Below are 26,054 nucleotides of genomic sequence, written 5' to 3'. Positions count from 1 at the left end.
CATTACGAGCATTTCAATTATTTTGTAATAATAATAATAATAATAATAATAATAATAATAATAATAATAATAACAAACGTATACGTTTATGACCTGTTACATTTGGAAATAATATGCAGAATTTGGTAGAGTACATTTTGGTAGAGTAAAGTGTTTTATAAGATTTTCACTGTCTTTATTGTTGTGTAAACAAAGGATGTTAAAAATCACTATAACGTGAATGTTCCATTATACTTAATATATAAGTAATATTAACTTACTGGTGACCTAAAGCTTCATAGCTTTATAATATAACATTTTATAATATTACATTTCAAACTTTTGTTGAAAAACAGTGACAGAAAAGGACAGGAACAGCAAGACACTATTTGCACATGTTCCCAATTATGATCATTTTCCATGTCTTAAATGTTGCGCACAAATTGATACTCTACCACTTTCACACACAAATACCGTTTGTAGGTTTGAAAGTTGTACTCGCACGATCCTTTAAAGGCCTGTGTGAAAGGGTAATGACGGCATTATACCGACATAGATTGCACTATTTCGTGCTATTTGAATGGGTATTTAATAGAAAAAAAAATTCTGAGACGGCGGTGTTTGTGTGTGAAAGTAGTAAAACTCTTACAGAATACAGTAGGTCATGTAAGACCAACCTTTTTTTTTTTTTTTTTTTTTTTGAACTGCACCGGTTGGTTGACCCGTTTACGAATTCTCATTTGGTTCAGTGGAGGGTTTGTGTGTGTGTATGTGTGCGTGTGTGTGTGTAAAAATGTCTTGCAGCAATATGTTCTTGGTCGTCCATAATTTAGAAATAAGCATCACATTAAAAAAGGAAGGAAAAAAAGTCACATTTCCTAAGGATTAATTTAAATCCAAAATGGGTTAATATGTTCAATACGCGGTTATAGGAGCAATATGTGTTGAGTAACTTAGTGTTTTACACATATTTAAAGGTACATCTACTGTTTTGTGGACAATGGTAAGATGTACAATGTTTAGATCTGAGTTAGGGTTTCTAGTGTTTTCTGACTAGTTAAGTTGAGGAGCTCACTTGTATTGTTAATTGTCTTATGATTGTTATTATTATACTGTGGGTGAACTTCAGATACTGTCCACCTTGAAAACATTATCTTCAGCAGGCAATATATATGAACAGTTACATAAAGATATATTTAATATATAATGCTTTGTAGTCCACATTAATAAGGACAGTGTGTGGCTTAAAAAGAATATTGGACAGTGGAATAAGTGATAAACAGTATCTAGTCAAACAAAAAAACGTATTTTGAACAAAGGGTCGTTTTTTCCTTTATTACCTCCTACTGCTGCAATTAGTATGCAGTCAGCTAAAACTTTAAATATGTGTAAAACACTAAGTTACTCAACACATATTGCTCCTATAACCGCGTATTGAACATATTAACCCATTTTGGATTTAAATTAATCCTTAGGAAATGTGACTTTTTTTCCTTCCTTTTTTAATGTGATGCTTATTTCTAAATTATGGACGACCAAGAACATATTGCTGCAAGACATTTTTACACACACACACGCACACATACACACACACAAACCCTCCACTGAACCAAATGAGAATTCGTAAACGGGTCAACCAACCGGTGCAGTTCAAAAAAAAAAAATATGTATAGCAACCAGACACTGCTCTATCATTGTTTTATATGGAGGTCAGCTGTTCTTTTTATTAAGCAGTGACAAAAAACACAGCTTGCTGTAATCATATTGATTTGTCTTTTGTGTTTATGAAAAGCAATACAGATGTTTCTCACAATTGGAGTACATGAGCTACCAGTTTTATCACAAAAGTGTATGTATTTTCTGGTTAGAAAAAAGATCCAATAACATGAATTATTTGTTCTTAATCCAGTTATTTAATTAATGTTTTTAAAATATTTTAAAGTAATGAAATAGATGTAATTAAAAGAATAAATACCTGGCGGTTCCAAGTACCAGTATTTTAGTTTGAAACGTTTTGTTATTTTTAACCTAACACAAAAACGTTTCTCCCAGCTGTAATATTGCTTCATACATTAATAGTAAATAAAAACAGTTTTCTTTAATTTGCAAATGTACCTTAAATTCCATCACAATATATACTCCAGTTGCCTAGTCACTTTTTATATAATTTAAATATAAGTTAGTGGCATAAAATAACAATATTTGGTATAACGTTATTTGTGACACTGCTTGGCAAACTTATTTCAAATCCATTAAAGAAAATACCCTTGCAAAAGTTTACCAACATAGATCAGCCAAGTGAGGTATGGTAAAGCATATTAAAAACAAGAAACCATGGTAAACTGTGGTTCTAAACATTTATAGAGGGTAATTGTACATGAATGCTACAAAGAGGCTTCTTAAACAGTTAGTAGCACATGAATTGTCTAAAGTGAAATTCTACTGTATTACACAGATATTTCATGCATTCTTTAAACACATTCAGTGGCATTTTGTTTGGACTAATTGTGAAAACATCACTGATGTTTTGATTGATTTGCATGTCAGTGGTAAAACCACTTTGAAGATATATGCACGCTGTTTAGTGTGTGGAGTTCAATAACCCTTATACAAGTCTAATGGTAAGTGAAGTTTGTATTATTAACATACATATGCCAATTGAAATCTAATTACAGGGCATAATTATCTTCCTAAATCATCCATATCAATACATTATTTTTGGCAGCTGAATGGAATTAACAGAAACGTTTAGATGTAACTGTAATAAAGTCTGATATATTGGCAGTATTGTGACACAAAATGCCACTGCTTTACCACGAGCAAACATTACATTTTAATACCACTGCTCTACTCCTGCACTTCTTGTATCAGTTGCCTAAGTATGTCACAAAAATGCTAGAACACAATATTTTAATTGTTGTTTCAAGGCCAAACCAGCCATTTCAGCCAAGAACAGCCATAGTCCAATTATAATAGCCTTCCACTCCCCCTCCCCACCACACACACAAACTGTATAATACAGGTCTGCCTCAGTTCTAAATGGGACAGTGCTTTGAATGTTTTTTCTGAATAAGGGGAAGCGCTCTACTGCATGTACTGTGTCCAAAAATACATGCTTTTAGTTGATGCAGAATTTGAACATCTTGATACAGACAGCAATATATTTGAAAGAATGCAATGCCATATTTGATTACATGTGCATGAAAACTACTGACACATGACAACTGACACTGAGAAGTATTTCATTTTAGTCAACACAGCTTGGTATGGTCTAATGGTACATACATATTTAATAGCCTGAAATTTGTTGTGGAAATACAAATTATTTCTTATTCTGATTTATCTTATGTAGATCCACTGTACATAGCAGATTCACAACTGGAGTTTATTTGAAAGAATCGGAAACAATTTTTTTACCAAATGTTTTCACCCAATCACCTGCTTCTAATTTGTTGTGTAAAACATAATTTCTTCCCCTCACAGGCATTTTCTGTTATTTTACAGATGGCAGAATTACCTTTGAATGGGTGGCTTCACTAAAGTCTTAGGCAAAACAATTTCCCTCAAGGTGTGCTGGTAAAAACACCTGCACAAATGTATCAGGAAATGGCACTGTTATCCGGCAGCACGGAGCGGCAGTTTTCAACCTTTTCATTTAACCCCCTTGAGAACCTGCATGAGATCTGCACAAAGAAAGGGGTGTTTTACAAAAAAGCCAAGCTTGTCAGTCAAGGGGAAGACCTCTTCTGCATATCCCACTTGGAGGACAACAGGACAGGGTATGTGATCATCAATGTGGGGGGGATCAAGTATAGGATTCCCTGGACCACACTGGAGGAGTTTCCTTTAACCAGGCTGGGGAAATTAAAAACCTGCAACAACTATGATGAGATAATGGACATCTGCGACGACTACGACGTGAGCTGTAACGAGTTTTTCTTTGACCGTAACCCATGTGCCTTCAGGACCATCATGACCTTCTTAGCAGCCGGGAAGCTCAGGCTCCTTCGGGAGATGTGTGCCCTCTCCTTCCAGGAGGAGCTCCTATACTGGGGCATTGAGGAGAAGAACCTGGAGTGGTGCTGCCTGCGGAAACTGCGCCAGAGAGAGGAGGAGTACGCCGAGGCCAAGAGGGAGGAGGAGGAGTTCTTTCCGGTCACTGAAGAACCACAGAGTGCCTTCCAGGAAGATGTCCAGGTGGGCGGCTACATGAAGAAACTCAGAGACATGGTGGAGAACCCCCATTCAGGCCTCCCGGGGAAGATTTTTGCCTGTCTGTCAGTCATCTTTGTGACCATCACTGCTGTGACCCTGTGCATCAGTACAATGCCAGATCTCAGAGATGAAGAAGAAAGGGTAGGCAATTATTATTAACTATTCTTTTTATAATAAATGTTTTTCATGCTCTTGTTTTTCCTTGAAGGCAATGAATATACCGCACGAGAGGTATTTAGTCAGGATCGGTACACAGCTACATATTTGTCCATTTTATCTGCTTATCTGTTGTGGTATGGTACATTCCTTAGCACATTTTCATTTTATTTATTTTTTTGTTATACATTTAGTGTCCAATTCTAATTTTTCCCCTGATATGCTTCCAATTTGGAATGCCCAATCGCTTTTCTGCTCACCGCAGCAATTCCCCACGTGGCTCAAGAGACTCGAAGATTCAGTGGGAGTCCTCCAATCCCACGACCAAACCAGCTTCCTTTTTCACCCAGGAACTCTAGAGCGGATGTCAGGGAGGACAAAGACCAGCCCTGCAGGGGTCCGCTCTGAGCTTACTGGGCGCCTGGCCAGCTGGGTTCGCTGTAACGCCATTGTGACGCTCCCTTTGGAGTTCCCAGTGAAGACCAGCCTACTTTGCACAGCCAGGACGCGAACCTGTGCTGTATGACTCGCCCTGCTCACCGTGCGGGCTGTGCTTCTATCAGGTGAGCCACACGGGGACCCCCCTCCACGTTCTGGAGGATTTTCTGGTTGCATTGTTTTTGGAAGTGCCTGGCTTGTAGATAATTTTTTTCATTAGCCCTAGCCCTTTAATATTTTGCAACCAATATGTATTTCCATAAGTCCTTTGTAAATTTGGCCCATGGTGTCCCAATATCTTAATGTGCAGGTTAATTCTACAACAGGATCAGGGTCTTGTTTGCCGAGAGATGGTTCACTTGTTGGATAGGCAATAGAGCATGAAGCATAAAAGGCCAATTAAGGTTTTTTTGCTATTTCAATAATAATATATAATAATATCTTTATTTTTATATAGCGCCTTTCATAGTAGACCACCATCACAAAACGCTTTACAGAGGTAGGCTGTGAACTGTGCATTATGTGCAGAGTCACTTACAATAAGAAACTGTACATAAAACTATAATGACAGAATCTCAATACACAGAGTTCCTTTTCCTTCAATAGAAGATTGCAATCCATGTGTAATGAACTACTATATCACTTTCCCATTTTTCCATGCCTTCTTAATCCATCTAAACTGCTATTACAACAGCTACCAGCAGATCACCAGCATAACATATATTCTGTTTACAGTTGGAAGTGACTGTTTATTGCCTAGTTCAGGAGTCATATTAAAGTCTGTTGGCAACAATGCAGTCTACAGTGAATGATGATACTAGATAAAGCATAATCTAGCAACTTTACAAAGTAACGCTGATTTGCAACAGATTCTAATAGGAGTTTCCATCTATATTATATATATATATATATATATATATATATATATATATATATATATATATATATATATATATATATTATATATATTTTTTTTTTTTTTTAACACAGTGGCATTGCATTGTAGTACCTCCCTTAAGATCCAATCATAATGCATTTTAATGAAAACAAATTATGTCTAAGACAGATGTCCTTGATTCATCAGCCATACAATGCTATACATTTAGTAGAAACAAATAGTGAACATTGATATCAAAGGCTATTTTGTACTTTATATATACATGATATATACATACATGGTAGAAGCATTGTTACAGTACATGTTAGATACAGTACATACAGTATACAACCATCCACGAATGTATACATTACATATATCTGGAAAAACAATTAAATTGAGATGAAACTTGGTATTAACATTTAGCATAAATTACTGGGAATATCAGATTGTGGGGATATATGGAGGTGTCTGTGTCTGTATGTCACATTTATATTTTTGTATCTTGAGAACACAAGAAGGTATTCCACATGTTGTAAATTAGACATGTTGAAATACTTTCCAATGTGATACAAACACATTATTTTCTTACCCTAATACAGAGGTTCTCTTTTTTTTTTTTTTGCTGCGACCCCCATCCGAGATGTATGCTCCTTGTGGATTCCCCCCTTCTAATATAGTACCATATTTAGAAAAATATGATTCCCAAAATATAAAAACATATTTTTCTGAAGACAGAATGCAACATAGCACATTAACCACTATTCAAATACTTAATAAACGTGAATATAAAACACCTAGTGATTCATATTTACCTAAGTAAGTAGGATGAGCCTGCTTGCTAGCGCAGTTTGTGGTATCTCGGCTTGATTTTATTCAACCTCAAATTTGTCTCTACATTCAAGTGATTTTTTTAATTGTTCTTGATGTAAATAAGCGAATAAACCCCCATTTCACACAGATATGTTGAGGCAAAGTGAACAAGTATTTTGACGGCTGTTGGTGACAATTCAGTGAACTCTTTTCGAATTGAGAGCCAGAACTGATCAACAGGTATAACTTTGAAAGTATCTCTCAAAACAGAGTCACCAGCAGCTTTAATCAAAATCTCTTTTAGACTCACGGCAATCTTGGCCTTTGCTACAAAGTTCTCTGAAAACAGATTTTGAACCCAGGCAAAATCCTGTAATTCATTTGCCTCACTTTTGGGAAAATATATTCTGAATTGTGTGCAAAGCTGAGACAAATGCTTCACTATTACATCTTTAACTTTCAGGACCGACATTCCAAAATTCATAATAACAGAAGAACAGTGCTACTCCAAAGCAAAAGTTTTTGGGAAAAGCACTGTACTTTTTCCTGTGCAATGACAATGTTACAGTTCTTACCTTGCAAAGAAAGATTAGGTTCATTGAGCTTATCAAATATGTCAGCCAAATAGTCCAGTAAAACTTGAAAGCGCTGGTCTTGTAAGTGTTGAAGTGGGGAAGTCAGTCTGAGTTTGCAGACTCTTGCCAAAACATTACAGCCATCGAACTTCTCTATGAAGCAGAAGTTGCTTGTGCAAACGTCCTATCTCTTCACATGGCACTGAGAAAAGTCATGAGTTCAGTGGTTGAGCTTTTATGAAGTTAACTATTTTTACAGCAGCAGTTAATACAGATGACAGCTCTTTTGGCATCACTTTTGCAGCAAGCACTTCCCAGTGAATGCAACAATGACTCCATACACAGCGTTGGGCAACAGCCTTTATGTGAGTTGCAAGTCCACTTTTGTGTCAACTCATGGCTTTTGCCCATCAGTACAAATCCCGACACAACAATTCCACTCTGTGTTTTTATCTGTCATGTACCCATCTAAAATTTTGAACAGAAGCAGTTCTCGCTGGGGCAGAAAGCAGTAAAATACAAATTCCTCTTTAATCTCAGATGAGCTGATGCATAGAACATAAACCATTATTTGGGCTGCATTGGCGCTGTCAGAACTCTCATCGATTTGTAGTGTGAAAAAGGGCTTTGCTTCACTGCTCCTCAATGTCTTCTGTCGTACCAGCAATTCTACGGCTGACTGTTTAATCAGATACTGAAATGAGACTTAACTGATCAGCAACTTCACTTCCACATACTATCAATGCCATTTCAATCGCTTCTGGCAGCACAAGATCTTCACCAATCGTATGAGGTTTTCCACTTCTTGCTATTTGGAAGGAGACAGCGTACAATGCTTCAAATGCTTGGGCAGGTGTAGCGCTTTCTTCGACTAACCTCCTCTGTCCTTTGAGTTGAAAGAGATTTTGTTCGAAAAAATCGAATGGGGAGGATGTTTGGTCTCCAGATGGCATTTTAGTTTGTTTGCTTTCATGCCATCAATGGCAAGAGCATCCGCACAAACAACACATTGTGGTCGCTGATTTTCGTCAGAACCAATGCATGGAAATCCCAAATCCAAGTCAGAGGGTTTGTATTTCCTGTTCTTTTTTTTGCCCAGCTTTACCTGCTCCTTCATCTGGATTAGTATCCTCAACTTTACGTTTTAAAAAGATCTCCATTCTTTCCTATTGTTTGCGTTAACACAGCCAATCGCTAGTGAGAAGAAGTAACATCTGGGTCCCGTTCATGTCTCTACGTTTGGGTGATGACGTGCATCAGAATATATTGTTCAGTGAAGCTTTTCTGTGATGTACCTTGTTTTACATTCGCCATGAAGTCAGAAACAAATATTTACCAGTCAGGTCTTGTGCTCCTCTGATATCCTTGTCACACACCCCAGTTTGAAAACCTCTGCCCTAATAACATCTACCAGTAGGTTGTTCCACTTTCCTATTCTATACTATTTTGTATCTACGGATGGTACACTTCACAGACATCAACTCTCTGTTTAATTTACAACTGTGGCAAGAAATGTATGTTACTGACATACCTGTTAGTTGTCTGTTTAGTGTAATAAAATAGAATTAGTGGTGTGCAGATACTGGGAAATCTGATTAATTCCCTTTAACATGTTTTTTTTTTTTTTTTTTTTTTGGCAGGTTTTTAATTAACGCTTTTTAAAAGGTGTTAACAAAAAAAAGAACATATGCCTTTCTCTCGTTTTCCATTAATTATACAATTGAGTACCAATCAATGACTATGAACTTCCTAATTTAATTTAAAAGCTGTTTGGAAGCACATTTTCCTTTCACCAATAAAAAATAAATTATCAAATGCCACTCAGATAAACCAGATGCTCTGTAGATGCTGGGACATTTTAATAAGAAATATATCTATTAAGAATGGAATGATGTTAAAAACTGCTGAAGGAAAGAATAAGATGCGTACACTTGGCCTTTCTTTATGCCTGCTTTAAAAGCTCATCACTCTGTCTGAATTACCTAGCACTGTGTACTGGGAGAAGTATTTGTTTGTCGAGTTTAATCTGAGGTTAAAGACTTAAATCCCACAATTCACTGCAGAGATGACACTTTTCATTGGAAATGAGCAAAGTCAGCATCAGGAATAGATTGGAAAAATGATTGACTCACAAGCAAGAAGTGTTAGATTCAGCATGTGAGCCTTTGAGTATTAATTTGGCAGGAAGTCCAGCCAGATGCTTTGTGGAGACTGTAGTTTCTTTGAGGCGCTTGAATAAGGTCTGTATTCTAATAATGCGCACTCAAAAAATCGCTGAAGACACTAAAAACCATGCAGATCTGACCACCTATCCTGGCTGAAAATAACCTGGACTGTTTTGAAGTGTCACAGGACTGAAGCTGAGAAACACTGGCCTAATCAAATGTTCCCACTGTAACCTGCTATCCTTAATTAACAAGCTTTAAAAAGCTACACAGATTGGTTTATAATTTGAAATGCATGTAATTTGGCTCCCAAAACAATATTAGATTCGCCTGAGGCGTGTTTATTTTATAGCTGTTTCAGCATTACCATAATCCTCAAATCATTGTTTTTTGTTCTTTCTTGTTACATTGTAGCCATTTTGGGGTCTATTCATAAAGGGTTGACGCCTGTCGAAATGAGAAAACAGGAGTACATGATTGGACTTCGTCCATAGCTACCTATTTAACAACAGTTGCTATTCATAAGAGATAATTCAGATGCGTCGTTAAGCCCTAAAGATTTTCGTCTATGAAGGCATGTTTAAAGAACTATGATTACCTCATTAGCATAAAGTTTTCATCAGTCTTGAGTGTCAACCTGCTATTCATAAGAATGAACGACAACAATATGCTGTCTACAGTCAAATCTAAACTAACGACAGCCTCGGCAGACTATTTTCTTTAGACCCATATTGTATTACTACACTTGCTCTGTTTATACAGTTTGCCGTCCTGTGATTAACACTGCCTATATTATGGGGGAAAAAAAATCTGTAGCTTTATATGAAGGAAAATGTTTAATATAAATATATACTCACAAAAGAACATATTCTCTGGCATAATCATTTTGAAACAGCGCTGTGAAGCAGAGAGCAATTGAGAGACTGAGAACAGAAAGTTATTTTATTATTATTTATTTGCTGTGATCTGTGGCTGACTCGGTCTTTTTCTTTTTATTTCTTTTACCTGTGCTCACAATAAACAATTTGGATGAACACTGCCAGCGTGAACCTGTTTATTTTTATGGAGTGTTACAATATACAGTATACCAGTGCTGCTGATGCAGTCGTTGGGAAATTTGGGCTTACTTGGCATTGCAAAAAATACTGATTGAGCTTCAGTGCGAGGCTCTATCAGTGTTCCAAAGGGAGTCTTGTTTTTTTTTTCTCACACCACAAAATGATCCACAAAATGATCCATTTTGTGTACAGTGTGCAATACGATGTGAAACTTTCACTGATTCATAAACATAAAATCAATCCTGATTGATTCCCTGCTTTAAGTGGGGTTTATTAATAATAATAATAATAATAACAACAACAGTTGATCATTTGTAAGACTAACATTTAAAGTTAAGATTAATAAAATTATTATTATTATTATTATTATTATTATTATTATTATTATTATTATTATTATTATTATTATTACTAGAATTACAGTATTATTCAAACATCCTCCTACAGTGCTTTATGTTTGTTTGTTTATTTATTTATTTGGTCCTGCAGTTAAGAATGGAAATCTTATATGTGTGTGTATGGAAATGTGTTTACCAGCATTTCCAAACAAAATGAAAATACAAAATATCAAAGTATTAAATTAAAAAACACCTTTTTTAAAATACTTTTTTTTTTTTTTTTTTTTTTTTTCCTAAATTATGACATGTCCTGAATTTCTGGCAGATGTGATAGGGGCACTGGAATCAGGTTTTGCAAACTGCGCGTGACTGGCAGCTGCAGACTCGGGTTTCGGTAGAAGGCTGTCAGTGGATTCCGTTTTTCTTTTTGTAACAGCTACGGCCGGCAACCAGGGAACATTAATAATGCTGATGATGTCATCAAAAGAGGTTGTTCACGAATCTACACCCATTCATAAAGTGGTTTGCGACAGACACCCGTTTGCTCAGATCATTTTATGAATAGCAGTATAGACAACTTTCGTTAGTTTTAAATGAAATGTGTTTTATTACAGCAGTCAGCAAGTACTTTTATGAATGGGGCCCTTTATGTCTAAACTTATTTACTATAAATGATACACAAACTAGACAGTTTGACTGGAATGTTCAGGATGAACACTGCTTCAGTGGATAGGGTAGAATGGAAAATAAGTAGAGCTCAGTTTCTTTAGCAAATTTACGATACATTTCATTAGTAACATGTTGCAAATTTATAATAGATTTTTAATACATTATCACATTTTATCAATTGTACAGGAATATGATTTCATTTCATAGTACATTTAACATGGCTTTTTGTAGTTTAATTCGTTTTTCTGTAGCATTTATTGGTCACTGACCAGTTGTTTTTTCAAGCGCTACTCATGCAATAGCTTAAAGTAATACAGTAAGATTTCGAATTTTTTTTTTCCTGAACATTAGCTTCAGTACCATTACCATTGCTCACCATATTGATATAGTGGATTTTTAAAATTATTATTATATCTCATACATTTTCTTCACTTTAAGAATTATTTAAAGGAATAGGTTGGTCTGCTCCTATTCAAATCTCCAGTTCTTTCTTTGCTAGACAGCTTCAATTTCCAGTTGTAACTCCACTTAACACATAGTGAGCCGTCCTGCATTCCTATTTTCTGAGAGCCTTTATCAGTGGATGAATCTGCAACTTTGATACATGTCCCTAAACCTAAAATTGGGGGGTACAGAAATACAACACAAGTACAGGCACTGCAGTGATATCACCTAATCTACATTCAGCAGTTAACTTCATATTCATTACCACATCCTCTCATTCTCATTTGTTTCAAGTTCACACAATCAAATGCTTTATTTTAAAGACATTAAAAGGGGATTTACAACAATGGTTTGAAGCATGCATCAGTATTCCTCCCAAAAAAGTCTACAGATTTACAGTAATCTGAGTACATTAAACTCACTATGCTGTTGTCATATTGATTCTCCGCACTTTAGGGCTGCAAGTTAGATCATTGTCAGCAGACTAAAGTACTGCCAGTTTCTGGATCCTGATACAAAACAATACAGTTTGATCACTTATAGGGTCACCTGCTAGCATTACAGGATGATGCATAGCAAGCCAAGCAATGAAAAGCACAAACATCTTCAAAGAAAAGTGGCTTGGGTCCAACTTTAAAAACACCAGTGGTCCCTTGATCCTGAATTTGTCAAGGCAGAGAACTGTATTAACAAGTGTGCAGCAGGACTGTCTCCAAGAGGTGGGTGACTTGGAAGAATCCCCCGGTGCAAATTCCCTTTTATAATTACAATTTCTCACACCTGCAGTTCCGTCTGAAGGCTTCTGTACCATCTGTAGATGATCCACATTAACTACACCTTCACAGAATATGAATATTGTTGTCCTTAGCTTAGTAAATCTGCTAACTTTTTTATGTGTATTTTATTGGGAGCTACTGCCACTTGATTAAACTAGACCTGATCGGGCTCGATTATACAGTATATGCAATGCAATCTCAAGTATCCAAAACCAGTGATTATTAACAAATGTGTGTTGCCACAGAGGAATTGCCGTAATTGTTATCTACAGTATATATTGGCTCATGACCAATAAGTCACCATTCATGAAACAGATCATGAAGTGGAAGCGGCACATGAGAGGCTATGATCTGCAGCACTATACTTGTTTGTTTTTGGGGCTTGAATACAGTACATTTACTGACAGTTAACAAGAGCCTCTTAGGTGGGAGTTGAGAGGTCAGGGGAGTAGCGTACCAGCGAATATGTAGTGAGCGAGTGTGTATTGGTTGCTACAAGGCAGTACAAGAAGAGGAGAGAGAACGGTAGTGAAATGCTGTTTTTCTTAACAGAAAATATTACCTCTGAATATCGGTTTGATTTCTGTTAAAACTAAAATATGTCCTACGCGTGTTTTATTTTCTCACTGTAATTTACCTGCTTGTTTGTCATTTATCTGTAAGAGAAACAGAAACAAAATCTTCTAAATCCCTTACAAAAAGATATCTTCAGCCAGCTTTCGGATAGTGGTTAGAGTGAACGGCAAAGCTCTAAGTTCCTCTGAGTTTAAGTTTTCACCATCCAAGCTGACAGCGAGGTAAACAGACAGCCCTTTATCTCCTCCTGTGTTGGCATTGAACTCTGCTAGGAAAAAAGGGATGTGAAGGACTGCTGTGCTGCAAGTAGTTCATCTTGGGTTGTCTGTCAGAACTGTACCATAAAATAAAACTTGCTTACCAAGGTGTGTGTACATTAGTTTGTATTACATGGTGGATTGAGGCTGCAGTCTCTTCGGGGACGTTACATGTACATTGCCAGAGTTGCATGTTTCTTTCTTTTTTGAGCAGGGGTAGGAAAAAAAAAAACCTTTACATTTTTTTGAGAGGGGCGTTTATTTGAGGCCAGCATCTATTAAAAAGCTGATATCTGATTGAGGCAGAAATTTAAATACGGTGTGTGTGTGTATATATATATAAATAAAAGCAACAAAGGCCATCGGCCAAGGTTAGGTTTGCACCCTTCAAATATATGACCCAGATACAGAAACTATATTTTTGTACTTTTCCTGCAAAATTATTCACACAACATAAGAACAAAATAAAAGTTTCAACAAAAACCCTCCACACCAAACTTCAAAATAAAACAAAACAAACAAAAACCCATCTCCAATTTCAGACCTAGACTAAATACAAGTTCCTTAACTAAAGGGTTGGGATGGCGAAGCTGTTTTAACCAGGCTGGGTAAAGCCGTCACTGGTTTTCTTTTCTAGATCCACAGCAATCCTCTCTGTTCCCAGCTCCATGGCAGTCCACCCCATACTGAGAACAAAGGCCTGCTTTTATGCCATGTGGCTAAGGCTTAATTGATTACCAATTACCCAATGTATGCCGCAGCCACCTTCCAGGCAAGGTGTCATTAAGGCAGGATCACTTTCCCTGCAAGCCACCACACACCCTGCACATACACACACACACTTCTATTCATTCCCCCACCTTGTCACTATATATATATATATATATATATATATATATTATATGTAGGTGTGGTGGCAGGGGGAGTCTGAAACCTCCCTGCCTAAAAAAACATGTGAAAATGCACATTTTGTTTAATTTAATTGCTTTTGGTTCATTTAATTGTCATTTGTTAATTGGTAATTATCCCCTGCACCTGGAGGTAATTGTAAATTAGAACCAGGTGCAGGGTATTTAAAGAGTGCAGCCAGTTTGTTCAGGAGAGTGTGGCTGTAGGGTGAAGAGTTTGTTTGTGATGGTGTGCAAATACAAAGGTAACCTATATTTGGTTTGTTTCTGGCAGGTAAACAGCTTAGCTACTCTGTGCGTTAGTCAGGGACCTGCATACGTTTAGTTAGTCCTCAATGAGAGCTAGATGTTTTTTTGTTTGATTTGTAATTTGAATAAACGTGCGCATAAGCACCAGCCTGTTCACAATATATATATATATATATATATATATATATATATATATATATATATATATACACATACATACATACAGTGCCTTGCAAAAGTATTCAGACCCCTGACCAATTTTCTCATATTACCGAATTACAAATGATACATTGAAATTTCGTTCTGTTTGATATTTTATTTTTAAACACTGAAACTCAGAATCAATTATTGTAAGGTGACATTGGTTTTATGTTGAGAAATATTTAAGAAAAATAAAAAACTGAAATATCTTGCTTGCTTAAGTATTCAACCCCTGTGCTGTGGAAGCTCCCAGTTTGCACCGATGAAAGAAATTGCCTTAACAAGGACACAATTATCTTACCATTGGCCTGCACCTGTGAATCATTAAAGTTACTGTCACATTTTTTGGATAAAAACCCCACTGTTGAAGGATTGTTGGTAAGGCTGTGAATCTGAAGGAAAATGAAGACCAAAGAGCATTCTACAGAATTTAGAGATAAAGTAATACAAATGTATAGATTAGGGAAAGGGTACAAAATAATATCCAAGTGTTTGCATATCCCAGTGAGCACAGTTGGATCAATAATCAGGAAGTGGAAGCTGCATCACACCACCCAGGCCGTCCCTCAAAACACAGTGCTCAAACAAGAAGGAGACTTGTGAGAGAAGCCACAGAGAGGCCAACAATCACTTTGAAGGAGCTACAGAGTTTAGTGGCTGGGAGTAGAGTAATGGTGCACCAGTCAACCATATCAAGAGCTCTGCATAACACTGGCCTGTATGGTAGGGTGGCAAGAAAGAAGCCATTACTCAAAAAGTACCATCTGAAAGCATGTCTAGAGTTTGCCAGAAAGCATGAGAGTGACCCAGCTGCGATGTGGGAAAAGGTTTTGTGGTCAGATGAGACCAAGATAGAGCTTTTTGGCCAAAACTCAAAACGATATGTGTGGCGCAAACCTAACACTGCCCATGCCTCAAGACACACCATCTCTACAGTGAAGTATGGTGGTGGCAGCATCATGCTGTGTGGATGCTTCTCATCATCAGGGACTGGGCATCTTGTTACAATTGAAGGAAAAATGGATGGAGCAAAATATAGGAAAATACTGCAAGAGAATCTGCTTCAGTCCACTGAAAAACTGAAGCTTGGGAGGAAATTCACCTTTCAGCAAGACAATGATCCCAAGCACAAAGCCAAAGCAACATTGGAGTGGCTCAAGAACAAAAAGGTGAATGTCCTACAGTGGCCCAGTCAAAGTCCTGATCTCAATCCCATTGAGAATATGTGGCACTATTTGAAAATTGCGGTCCACAAGCGTCCTCCAACCAACCTGAACAACCTGGAGCAAATCTGCCAAGAAAAATGGGCCAAAATCACTCTGACACTGTGTGCAAAGCTGGTACATACTTACCCCAAAAGACTTAAAGCTGTTATTGCAGGGAAAGGTGGCTCTACCAAGTAGTAATGTGTGGGGGTTGAATACTTATGCAAGCAAGATATTTCAGTTTTTTTATTTTTCTTAAAATTATTTCCCAACATAAAACCAATGTCACTTTACAATAATTGATTTTGAGTTTAAGTGTTTTAAAAAAATAAAATATCAAACAGAACGAAATTTCAATGTATCATTTGTAATTCAGTAATATGAGAGAATTGGTCAGGGGTCTGAATACTTTTGCAAGGCACTATATATATATATATATATATATATATATATATATATATATATATATATATATAGAGAGAGAGAGAGAGAGAGAGAGAGAGAGAGAGAGAGAGAGAGAGAGAGAGAGAGAGAGAGAGAGCTCCTTTACAAGGAGTGTATATTGGGCTTATGTCTTAGTGTGTGATTACGTGACCTACCAGCCCTGCTGTTGTTTTCCCCCATGCACGCTACAATACACTGATTTTATGTTTTCATGTCTTTCTAATAGTATTGTATATCAATTTCAGGGGTAAAAATAACAAATAAAATTATTTCTAGATCTGGTACCTGGCGTGTGCCTTCATTTTTACATCTGGAGTTTAAAGGTTTACCTTTTCAATGTCTGGGTTGGTCCCTAGGTTGTACTTTTTTGACACGATCAACAAGTGTCTTAGTTTTTTGCTATCTAACTTATTTGACAAATAAAGTGAAATACTGAAAACAGTGAATTAGTGAAAGCCTTTGTGCAGAAAGTTTTAGTTCAATTTCTGTCAATGTGGACTAACCATAAATTAACCAAATTCATGAATTATCAGTCTTGAAATATCAAGGGAGCACTGCCGTTTACTACAGTTTGTATTTAATGTTAATGTTAATCTTGCACAGTTTTTGTTTTTAACAAATTTGCATTTGCCCCATTTTGTGAAAGCTGCCATCTGCGTACGTGGTTTCTGTTCACATTATATGCTAAAGGATGATTAACACCCAGTAGCTGATGTCATTGGGTAAAGGATCATGCCCTTCATTAGTTTTGCTACATAAAATTGATCAACCTTGCTATAACAGTGCACAGAGCTTGGAAACCTTAAGTCTATCAATCCAGCTAGCAAACTGTTACAGATGATTTAGAGCTTTCATTTTCTTTACTAGCTAAGTAAAATACCTCTGTTGGTAAAACTACGAGTTCATTAAGATCACTGTTCATATTGGAAGATAATAATAACCATTGTGGTGTCTTACATGAACTCTAAAGAGCCACTGGACCCGCTGGAACAGCAAAAGATCTCAAATAACAGCTGCTACAATAACTACACTTCTACATACATATTCCTACAATGCACAGACATACTTCCTAGGGTTTGTGTAAGTGGTTTTGGGTGATGAAGTTTTGAACTAATATCAATATTAGTTAAGTTGCATTATTTAAAAAAAAAAAATAATGCATTAAGTAATGTGTATTGTAAGTAATATGCTCCGAGTAAAACGATATGTATGGCGGAACCTTTATGTCTTTTTCAGCATGCATTTGATAATTGCAAATTGTTTATCAAGATTAATTTACACTATTTATTAGCCAGATACTCTATAATTAGAATTGAAGGGTAGTTACAACCCCTCATGCATCCTTATTCATGGATGCCTCCAACATTCCATACCAGAAAATGGCCACCAGAAAATGTATATCAACCTTTGTTTGAGAGGATACAATACCAAATTGTCAGAACTTACCTGCAGCCCTAATACTAGTACCTGTGTGTGGTACTGATAGCTCTAATTATGTATTTATTGCCATGGTGGGGGATGTATGTTAACATATGTTGTAAAGTACAGCCAACACCTGGTCTGCTGCAATACATACGAAACAAAATGGCATAAATGAGAAGCACAGCCACATACGATAATAGCATTGCTTGGGTACTTGTACTATATTTTATAGTCTGCCTAAAAGCTTTCAGAAAACCAGAGTGTGAGTTTTTTGTGAGCTGTATGCACTGAAACATAGCACCTCATTCATCACCTCAAGAATACGATAGTCTACACGGAAATGTATTTTCAGTATCGGTAAGGCTTACATCACCAGCTTCGTAAATCATACTAAGAATGATCACACACCTCAGGCACCTCATTGCATTCCCTTCAACAGCAAAACCAATTCAAGACAGTATATTGAGAAACTGCCTGAACCGAACACAAATGAGGGGTAAAGCTGTTTAAATGGGACATGATAATGGGTGCATTGACCAATGTGTCCATCACAATCAGAAAACTAGCAATAGCTCCTGTTCAAGGAGGTCATGACAGATCAAGCCTGTAGTTATATGCAACGTATTGTGACAAGCAATAGAAGTGCTGAAGTGACCACAGATAGAAACGTTAAGTACTGGTTAAGATGCACATGGTCTGAACCACTACGCATCATTCTGTCATGTAAGTGTTGATTGACAGGTCATAATAATCAAAAAGTATGTTGGGTTGCTGTTTTCAATGCATTAACCCAAAACAGAAAGCATTATCTTCAGGTTTTAAAAAATAATCTACTACCGGTACCTACCGGCCCAACTCTAGAAACAGGACTGACTTGTAAGCGGTCAATTAGGTTATAAGAAGTTACACAGCTGTATAAACTGCATTGTGCTAGCTAAGCTCCCAGTGTCACTTTTCATACTAATATGGAAATAATCACTTGGAATTATATCTTCAAATATTTATGAGCCCATTTGCTACTGTAGGAAATTAATTATAAAAAGGGCTTGTAGATATTGTAGTCTGCCAGAAGTAAATGAAAATATTAATAAATTAGTGACAGCAGACTAAGCCTTGGCAGTTACAGGGAAGAATGGATCATGTAAAACCTTTTAATTAGATTTATAAATAAAGTTCAATAAGAAAATGGTGCAGAATGAGTAATACAGTTTAGAAAGCACAGGTTCCCCACTCAAATGGCATGCTTCCATACTACTTATTAATTTAGCACTATTTACTCAGAGTTTAAAAGCATCAGTCTTGCCTTTCTTCACCCACTGCTACAGCACAAATCCACAGACAGACAATGTCTGTGCAACAATGAACAGAAGGGGAGTGATGCGCTTTCCCTGCCTATTCAAACTATGTGTTTATAACCAGTAATGACTACAAGTCAGTAAGTATGGGTTATTACTTCTCTAATTAAAATCTAAGTAGAAATATTTTTGTTTTTTTTAAATAGTAATCCATTAATGAAAACAAGTGACATAAACATGTTAAATTGTTGAATAGTTAATTATAAACCAAATAGAACAGACTGTTACAAAGTGGGAATGGGCATTTCCAGACCATTTTTTTTATCAGCATGTGTTATTTTCATTATATGAGAATAGCTGTTATTTACTTATTGGCCTCTGTATCCCAAGATAAAATGAGATAGTAGTGGTGGGGACCAACCAAGACGTAGCTTTGCTTTAATATATGAGCCTTCAGTTCATTTCCACTGCCAGATAGCGTAGGTTTCCTATTGGCTCGGTGTTGATGGCTGAAGTGTAATGCTGGCTCCAAGGATCTTCCTATTTGCGGCCTCCTTGGCGCATAAGCACACAACAATGGCGGTGATGCTGGCTCCAGGGATCAACCAAAGTACAGCCTTCCTAGCACCTCCGCATGGCAACTGGCATGGTCTGTGTGGGGCATCACCAGAGTTATCAGGTGGGGATCTCCCATCTTCTGTGTTTCATCGACTAGCCCACGACACCTCAGGAAGGCTCGACAGTGATGCTGGAGGCCTAGAACCACTTCCTTCCATCCCTCACCCATCCCAGTCCAGGTCACTTACCCAAGCCGGCCACTCTTTTTTATTGATGTTAACTTAATCTTTTTTGGACCCCAATGGGCCTCTTTCCTCCTCAGCCAGAGCCAGTTGCTATTTCTGTCTGCCTCCTTGGATGAACCTTCACTATACACCGCAATTCCTGTCCACAGAATCCAACATCTCTGAGAAGCAGGGTCATGGAGTGCGTGACAAATCCCTGACAACTCACCTCTACTGGATAAACCTGGACTCTCCACCCTCGCTGTTCCACCTCAGTGGCTAACTCAGCATACCAGTTTCTTCCTCTCGAATGCTTCATCCACAGAATTCTCCCATTGAACTGTTAGCTCCACCAGCTGACACAGGATAAGGTCAGGTCGAAGGGTAGATGCAATCTCAGGTGGGAAAATATGGCGCTAGCCAACATCTGCCTGCATTCTCCAATCTCTAGCACTTCAATTGTCCCCTGGTGACTCTTAGTTCTAATAACCATTGCCGTTGATTGCTCAGCAGGATGGGGGAATGTTGTTCTCTGTGTGCAGCTATTGCTGAGATTAGCGGTGAGCTGTTATCTTTTTATGCTGTTCTTCCAGTGCTAATGCCAAACATTGCAGCACCTGGTCATATCGCCAAGTGAAGCACCCCTGGCTCAATTCTGTAAGAGTGTGCTTCAGGGTACAGTGATGAACACAAAGGACATACAGGGTTCTCTCCTACCGACACATTCAGGTTTTGCAGTGATGGAAGAACATCATATGTGGACCTGAATAGGAAGCTGATCCTCTTCTTTTCCATTGTCCGCAGGTGTTGCCAGCCAAACTTACGCTGTTCAACATTCTCCCATCTCATCCATTCTCCCTGGTTAGTCTAGGATACCGCCTCGATAAACCTCATCCTCTCCTGCTTTTGCACTTCAGTAACTACTATCTCCTTTCAGCTAGAGCTGCTTTGTGCCTCTCGGGGTAGCCGAACTGAAATCAAGGCCTCCTCTTGCCTGTTGTACTTGCCCCACGATACCACAGATTTGAAGGGCAGCCTTCCACCTTGTCTTTTGCTGCTCAGTTTCACTCAGTTCTCACTACAGGTGTTACCTCTCTTAAACACTTGTCACGCGATTCCATCAGGGTGATTTCCAGCTTCCAACCTCAGCACACGTGAATTCCTTAGAGCTCAAACTGGCAGCTGCAGTTTCCCTTTACCGTAGAGTGCTACCCTTCTAAGACATCAAGGCTTCCAGTGTCTCTACTGTTGACAGGGAAACCTCATACACAGTAAACGGCCACATCAACATTGGAAAAAGACCAAACTGAAAGCATGAGACTTAAGCTTACCTGGTAGCGCACTATATAGATTAAATACAGTGCTTTGGCTTAGTTTAGTTTTTGTTGAACTATAGTGTGGATGTATAAGTGCGATAAAACCATCAGAAAGGTCTTGTATGGGTTGTATTTCATGGCTTATACCACAGAAGAGTATTGCATGTTCATAAAACAATTCTGATTTAGATGGTAGCTTTCTTGAAATCCCTTGTAATATATTAAATAAATATATAGTTGTGTACTAGGCACAAGCTGGTGTGCACCCCTAGATGAGAGAGGGGGTAATTGCTAAAGCGCAGTTCTGCTTTAAATCTTACAGAAACAGGATAGAGGGCATTACAACAATGAATGTTGACTAATTTCAGAAGCCACCCACCACCCCTATGCTTTATAAGCTTCTGAAAAAGTTTATTTGAATGCATGTCAGTGGAAGAAGTTTCATCAGCAGAAGTTTTATCTCCCTATGAATCCCTTCATGACAAGAAGTAGACATTTGAAAGGAAAAGTTACAAAAGGTGCACACACAGTCATTGTATTGGGCAGGCTCACAACAAAGATAATACATTTCTTTTTTCTCTTATTAAAACTTTTGATGACAAAATGTAACATTTTGATTATATCATCGGAGCCTTGACCATCCTTCTCCCTCTCATTACTAGCCTTCATCATGGTAACCCCACCTCCATCCAGTGATGACACAACAGTATTAAACGTGACCTATGTCCTAATCTTCCCATTCCCATCTTTCTAAAATGTTGATGACTCCTAATGAACAGGAGTTTTTTCAACTTGGAATAAAGGACACATGTATTGCATGTAGGATGCATATATTGTTTAATGAACTTTATTGACTGGATGGCTATTGTATTTCATATATTTGGAATATGATTTCAGAATGTTCGTGGTCACCTGTTTGCATTGAGTTGGTGGAATGTTGATTCAGAAAAAGAACAACCAACCAAAAAAAGAAGCCTTATGATGAGGAAGACTTTTGGCAACTTGTGGGTGTATTGCAACCTTTGTTACAGTTTTAAATCATTCCTCACTCTCAATGACTGACGATCTTGCCTTGTAGCTTTACAAGCAACCAGTTGTTTATAAGTAACTCATTTTGTTATTATAACAATTTTATGAAATTAGAGTGAGTGACATACTTACCACACAAGAGCTCCTGTTGTTGATATATCTGTTACTTTAGATAGGGTGAATGCTAACAGTAATAGTTTTTTGTTTGTTTGTTTTAGGGAGAATGCTCTCAGAAGTGTTACAATATCTTCATTCTGGAAACAGTTTGTGTGGCTTGGTTTTCTCTGGAGTTCATCCTGCGTTTTATCCAGACACAGAGTAAATGTGTTTTCCTGAGGACTCCTCTCAACATCATTGATGTCATGGCCATCCTCCCATACTATGTTACCCTGATTGTGGACTCCTTCTCTGTGGGGAGGAAGCCAGGTGGATCTGGGAACAGCTACCTGGAGAAGGTGGGCCTGGTCCTTCGTGTGCTGCGGGCCCTCAGGATCCTCTATGTGATGAGGCTAGCTCGTCACTCTCTGGGCCTCCAGACACTAGGCCTCACAGTGCGCCGGTGCACCCGGGAATTCGGGCTTCTCCTCCTCTTCTTGTGTGTTGCCATGGCGCTATTCTCTCCATTGGTTTTCCTGGCTGAGAGTGAGTTGGGGGCAAAGCAGGAATTCACTAGCATCCCCGGCAGCTACTGGTGGGCTGTCATCTCCATGACAACAGTTGGTTACGGCGACATGGTCCCCCGCAGCATCCCTGGGCAAGTGGTGGCACTTAGCAGCATCCTAAGCGGCATTCTGCTTATGGCCTTCCCTGTGACCTCTATCTTTCACACCTTCTCCCGGTCCTACCTGGAGCTTAAAGAGCAGCAGCACAGAGCTGCCAGGCAGAAGCCTGAGGACCGTTTCAAATCCCAGAATAGTGACGACTCTCAGGACACAGACAGCTCCTTTCCAGTGGGGATTATAGAGTCTTCACTTCCCAGGAAATCCATGTCAGCAGCTGTGCATAAGGACATGGACTGTGGGGCCCAGCCAAAGACCTAACGAGACAACAGTGGGAATTGTTTGAATTATATTCTTGAATATTAAAATGTTCCAATGTACCTTTCAGAACATAATGGAGCACTTTATTGGAGAATATGTTGCTTGGATTTTTTTTCTTCTAGCTGCAGTAAGGGATGATGAAAAACAGCAAAACATGTATCATGTGGTTAAAATAAATGCACACTGCTGTGATGGATTGTAATCTGTTTTATAACCCTTTGCACAGTTCTGTTTCTGTATTTATTAAGAAGATTCATATAATCTGCTATTTTGGGTTTAATATGTAATTTTACAGAGGAACACATGACATTTTATTTTATTTCCTGCTAGGGGCATACCTAGCAATACCAAGTTGCATATCTTCTTTTACTAAAAGGATAGGTTAAACAGCTTTGTAGAAAGCTAAAGTTGTGCAAACAAATCATATTTTTAAAGCAGGGGTCTCCAGTCCTGGTCCTGCAGGACCTGTGTTCTTCTTGGTTTTTGTTCCAACTCTACCCTACATTACTTAATTGGGCCAATTAAGCTTCTAATAAGTAATTTAGGTTACAGTTGGAACACAAACCAGGAGGGACACCGGCCCTCTAGGACCAAGATTGAAGACCCCTGTTTTAAAGGATTTTTTTCTCCCTTCTAGATTCTCTATTTTAATTTCTACTGCAATCTTTATTATAATATTTTATAAGTTGAATATAGCAGTGTCTGCATCCTTGGTTTGACTCCAGCAAAGGTGTCACTGCTTTTATTTGCAGTGATTATCTGGATGTATTGCAAATGGTGAGTACACAATGGAAATGCTACTTTCTGATAGGAAGGAATTTTGGAAAGAAAAATTGTGTGGAAGAGTCTGGGATAATTGTGTGGAGGAGTCTGAGGTGTAACTAGTCACTACAGATGGTATGGAGTCAAGGAAGGGGAGGTGTGTAACATTGTGCCTTGGGAGGCAAGCTTTCCCCATCCTGTCTAATAATCACTGTTAATGTCTTTAGTGTCATTTTTGCCACCTTTACTGCACCCAGATAACTTGCAAAGCAGTTCAACCTTGGCCAGAATCCCAGAAATAATGTCCGCCAGGTGACTCAATTAAAATGCTGAACTTGCTAGCTGGGGGGGAAGAGTCAGAAACCAACTTAGAATGGAAGTTATTAAGCAGAAATTCTCTATGGAGGTTTTCTGTGGTGTGACATCTAGGTATATTTTATTCCTCAACATTTTTTAAGAATATGATAGAAAAATATGTTTATTCTACAACATTCTTAAGTATATGATGAAAGTTTGTGAACCTCAATGATAATTATGGAAATTCCATAGTTTTAACATGATAGCCTTATTGAATCAAATATTTTCTTAAATATTCAATAGGGTTTATATTAACCAATTCCATGTCTTTTGAAACAAAATTATGTATGAATTAGACAAAAAATGAGTAATTAGGATTCAGGGTATGTGAAAAAGTAAGTGAACCCCTAGTTTTATCAGTTCAATTAGGGGGATAATTAGAATCAGGTGTTTAAATAAATAGGTAGATCTTCAGGGGTGAATTTGGGAGGCCCCACCCTATATAAAGATCAGAAACTTTGTAAGTTTGGTCTTCACCATACAGGAGTGTGGAAACATGTCATGCCACGATCAAAAGAAATCTTGGAGGACCTCAGAAAAACAGTTGTTGATGCTCATCAGGGTAGAAAGGGTTACAAAACCATTTCTAAGGATTTGTGGCTCCACCAATTCACTTTTAGACAGATTACCAATGGAGGAAGTTCAAAACCACAGTCACTCTACCCAGGGGTGGCCAGGTTTATTGAATTGTTATTAGTAGTTTACATTGTAAGAAAATGTTTTTATCTGTCATCTAACAGTTGTTGCATGCCTTGCTAAAAAGTCACCACACGCCATGGAGGTTTCTGTTTGTGGGGGATCTGTGACAACGCCCTGTCTCGTTACCTTCCTGTTTGCTGTAGCTTGTGAACTTATATTGAGAGCCAAGAAATTAAAGATTATAAACATTTTAATGAAGGGATCTGTCAAAAATCATATATTGCTAAAGGTCTGTATGTAATGTTTTTAGGTTCAGCTAATTTTTAATAAAAAATACCACATTTATTTTAACACAAATATATGTTATGACTGTCAGCTAACCATAGCATGTTTACACAGCAGTGTATGTAGTCACACCCTGAGAGGTTCTCTTTCAAAAGCTTTAGCTACCAGCAAGTAGCAAATAGAAAAAGAAAAAGTTTCTGTTGGAAAAGACACACTAGCAGAATTGATTTTTGTTTATATTGCCTTCAAAGGGATCAGAGCACTGAAACTTGGCAGGTAGATGTTATGCTAACACTTGCTCAACTTTCATTATCATACATAGGGGGCTCTTTGTCCATAATTTATACAAAGTTACATTACCTACGTATGTTAGTCATGTCCAGCATTCCCTCAAAGGCAACAGCCTTCACACTCAGTTTACTAATGTTTGCAAGTTATTATAAATATCAAGCTCAAATCGAGGCTCCACATGCTAGGGTAAACATATCATATGGAGAGCATTCTTGCAAGTATATTAGTGTCTGTCTTGCAGCTGATTCGTTGATTTTTCTCTGTGAAAATGCACATCAAGTTCATGCAGAGTTCGCTCTGGCAGCTGCAAAGGCCAGCCATCTAGATTGACCTAAATTAGAATAAACTCTTGAGTCCGCATGACCGAAATCTGCAGAGCAAGCATCAATTGAGAGAATTTGCTGGACATGTACAGACTTGTAGGTTTTTTATTTCCACCTGTTCTCCCACACGAACTGTAACAATATATTTAACAATAATATATATATGTAAT

At 37.8% G+C, this 26,054-nt stretch overlaps 1 protein-coding gene across 1 annotated transcript; it reads left to right on the top strand.

Annotated features, from left to right (window-relative positions):
- Positions 1 to 3,496: 3,496 nt before the first annotated feature.
- On the top strand, positions 3,497 to 23,661 carry LOC121313860 (potassium voltage-gated channel subfamily G member 2-like). Its single transcript, XM_041246645.1, has 2 exons — positions 3,497 to 4,335; positions 22,406 to 23,661. The coding sequence occupies exons 1-2, from the start codon at positions 3,574 to 3,576 to the stop codon at positions 23,225 to 23,227; spliced, it is 1,584 nt and encodes a 527-aa protein (XP_041102579.1). The 5' UTR covers positions 3,497 to 3,573; the 3' UTR covers positions 23,228 to 23,661.
- Positions 23,662 to 26,054: the final 2,393 nt, after the last annotated feature.

Source organism: Polyodon spathula, chromosome 4 (genome assembly GCF_017654505.1).
Source record: "Polyodon spathula isolate WHYD16114869_AA chromosome 4, ASM1765450v1, whole genome shotgun sequence".
NCBI lineage: Eukaryota > Metazoa > Chordata > Actinopteri > Acipenseriformes > Polyodontidae > Polyodon > Polyodon spathula.
This window is presented reverse-complemented; position numbering and strand designations above follow the sequence as displayed.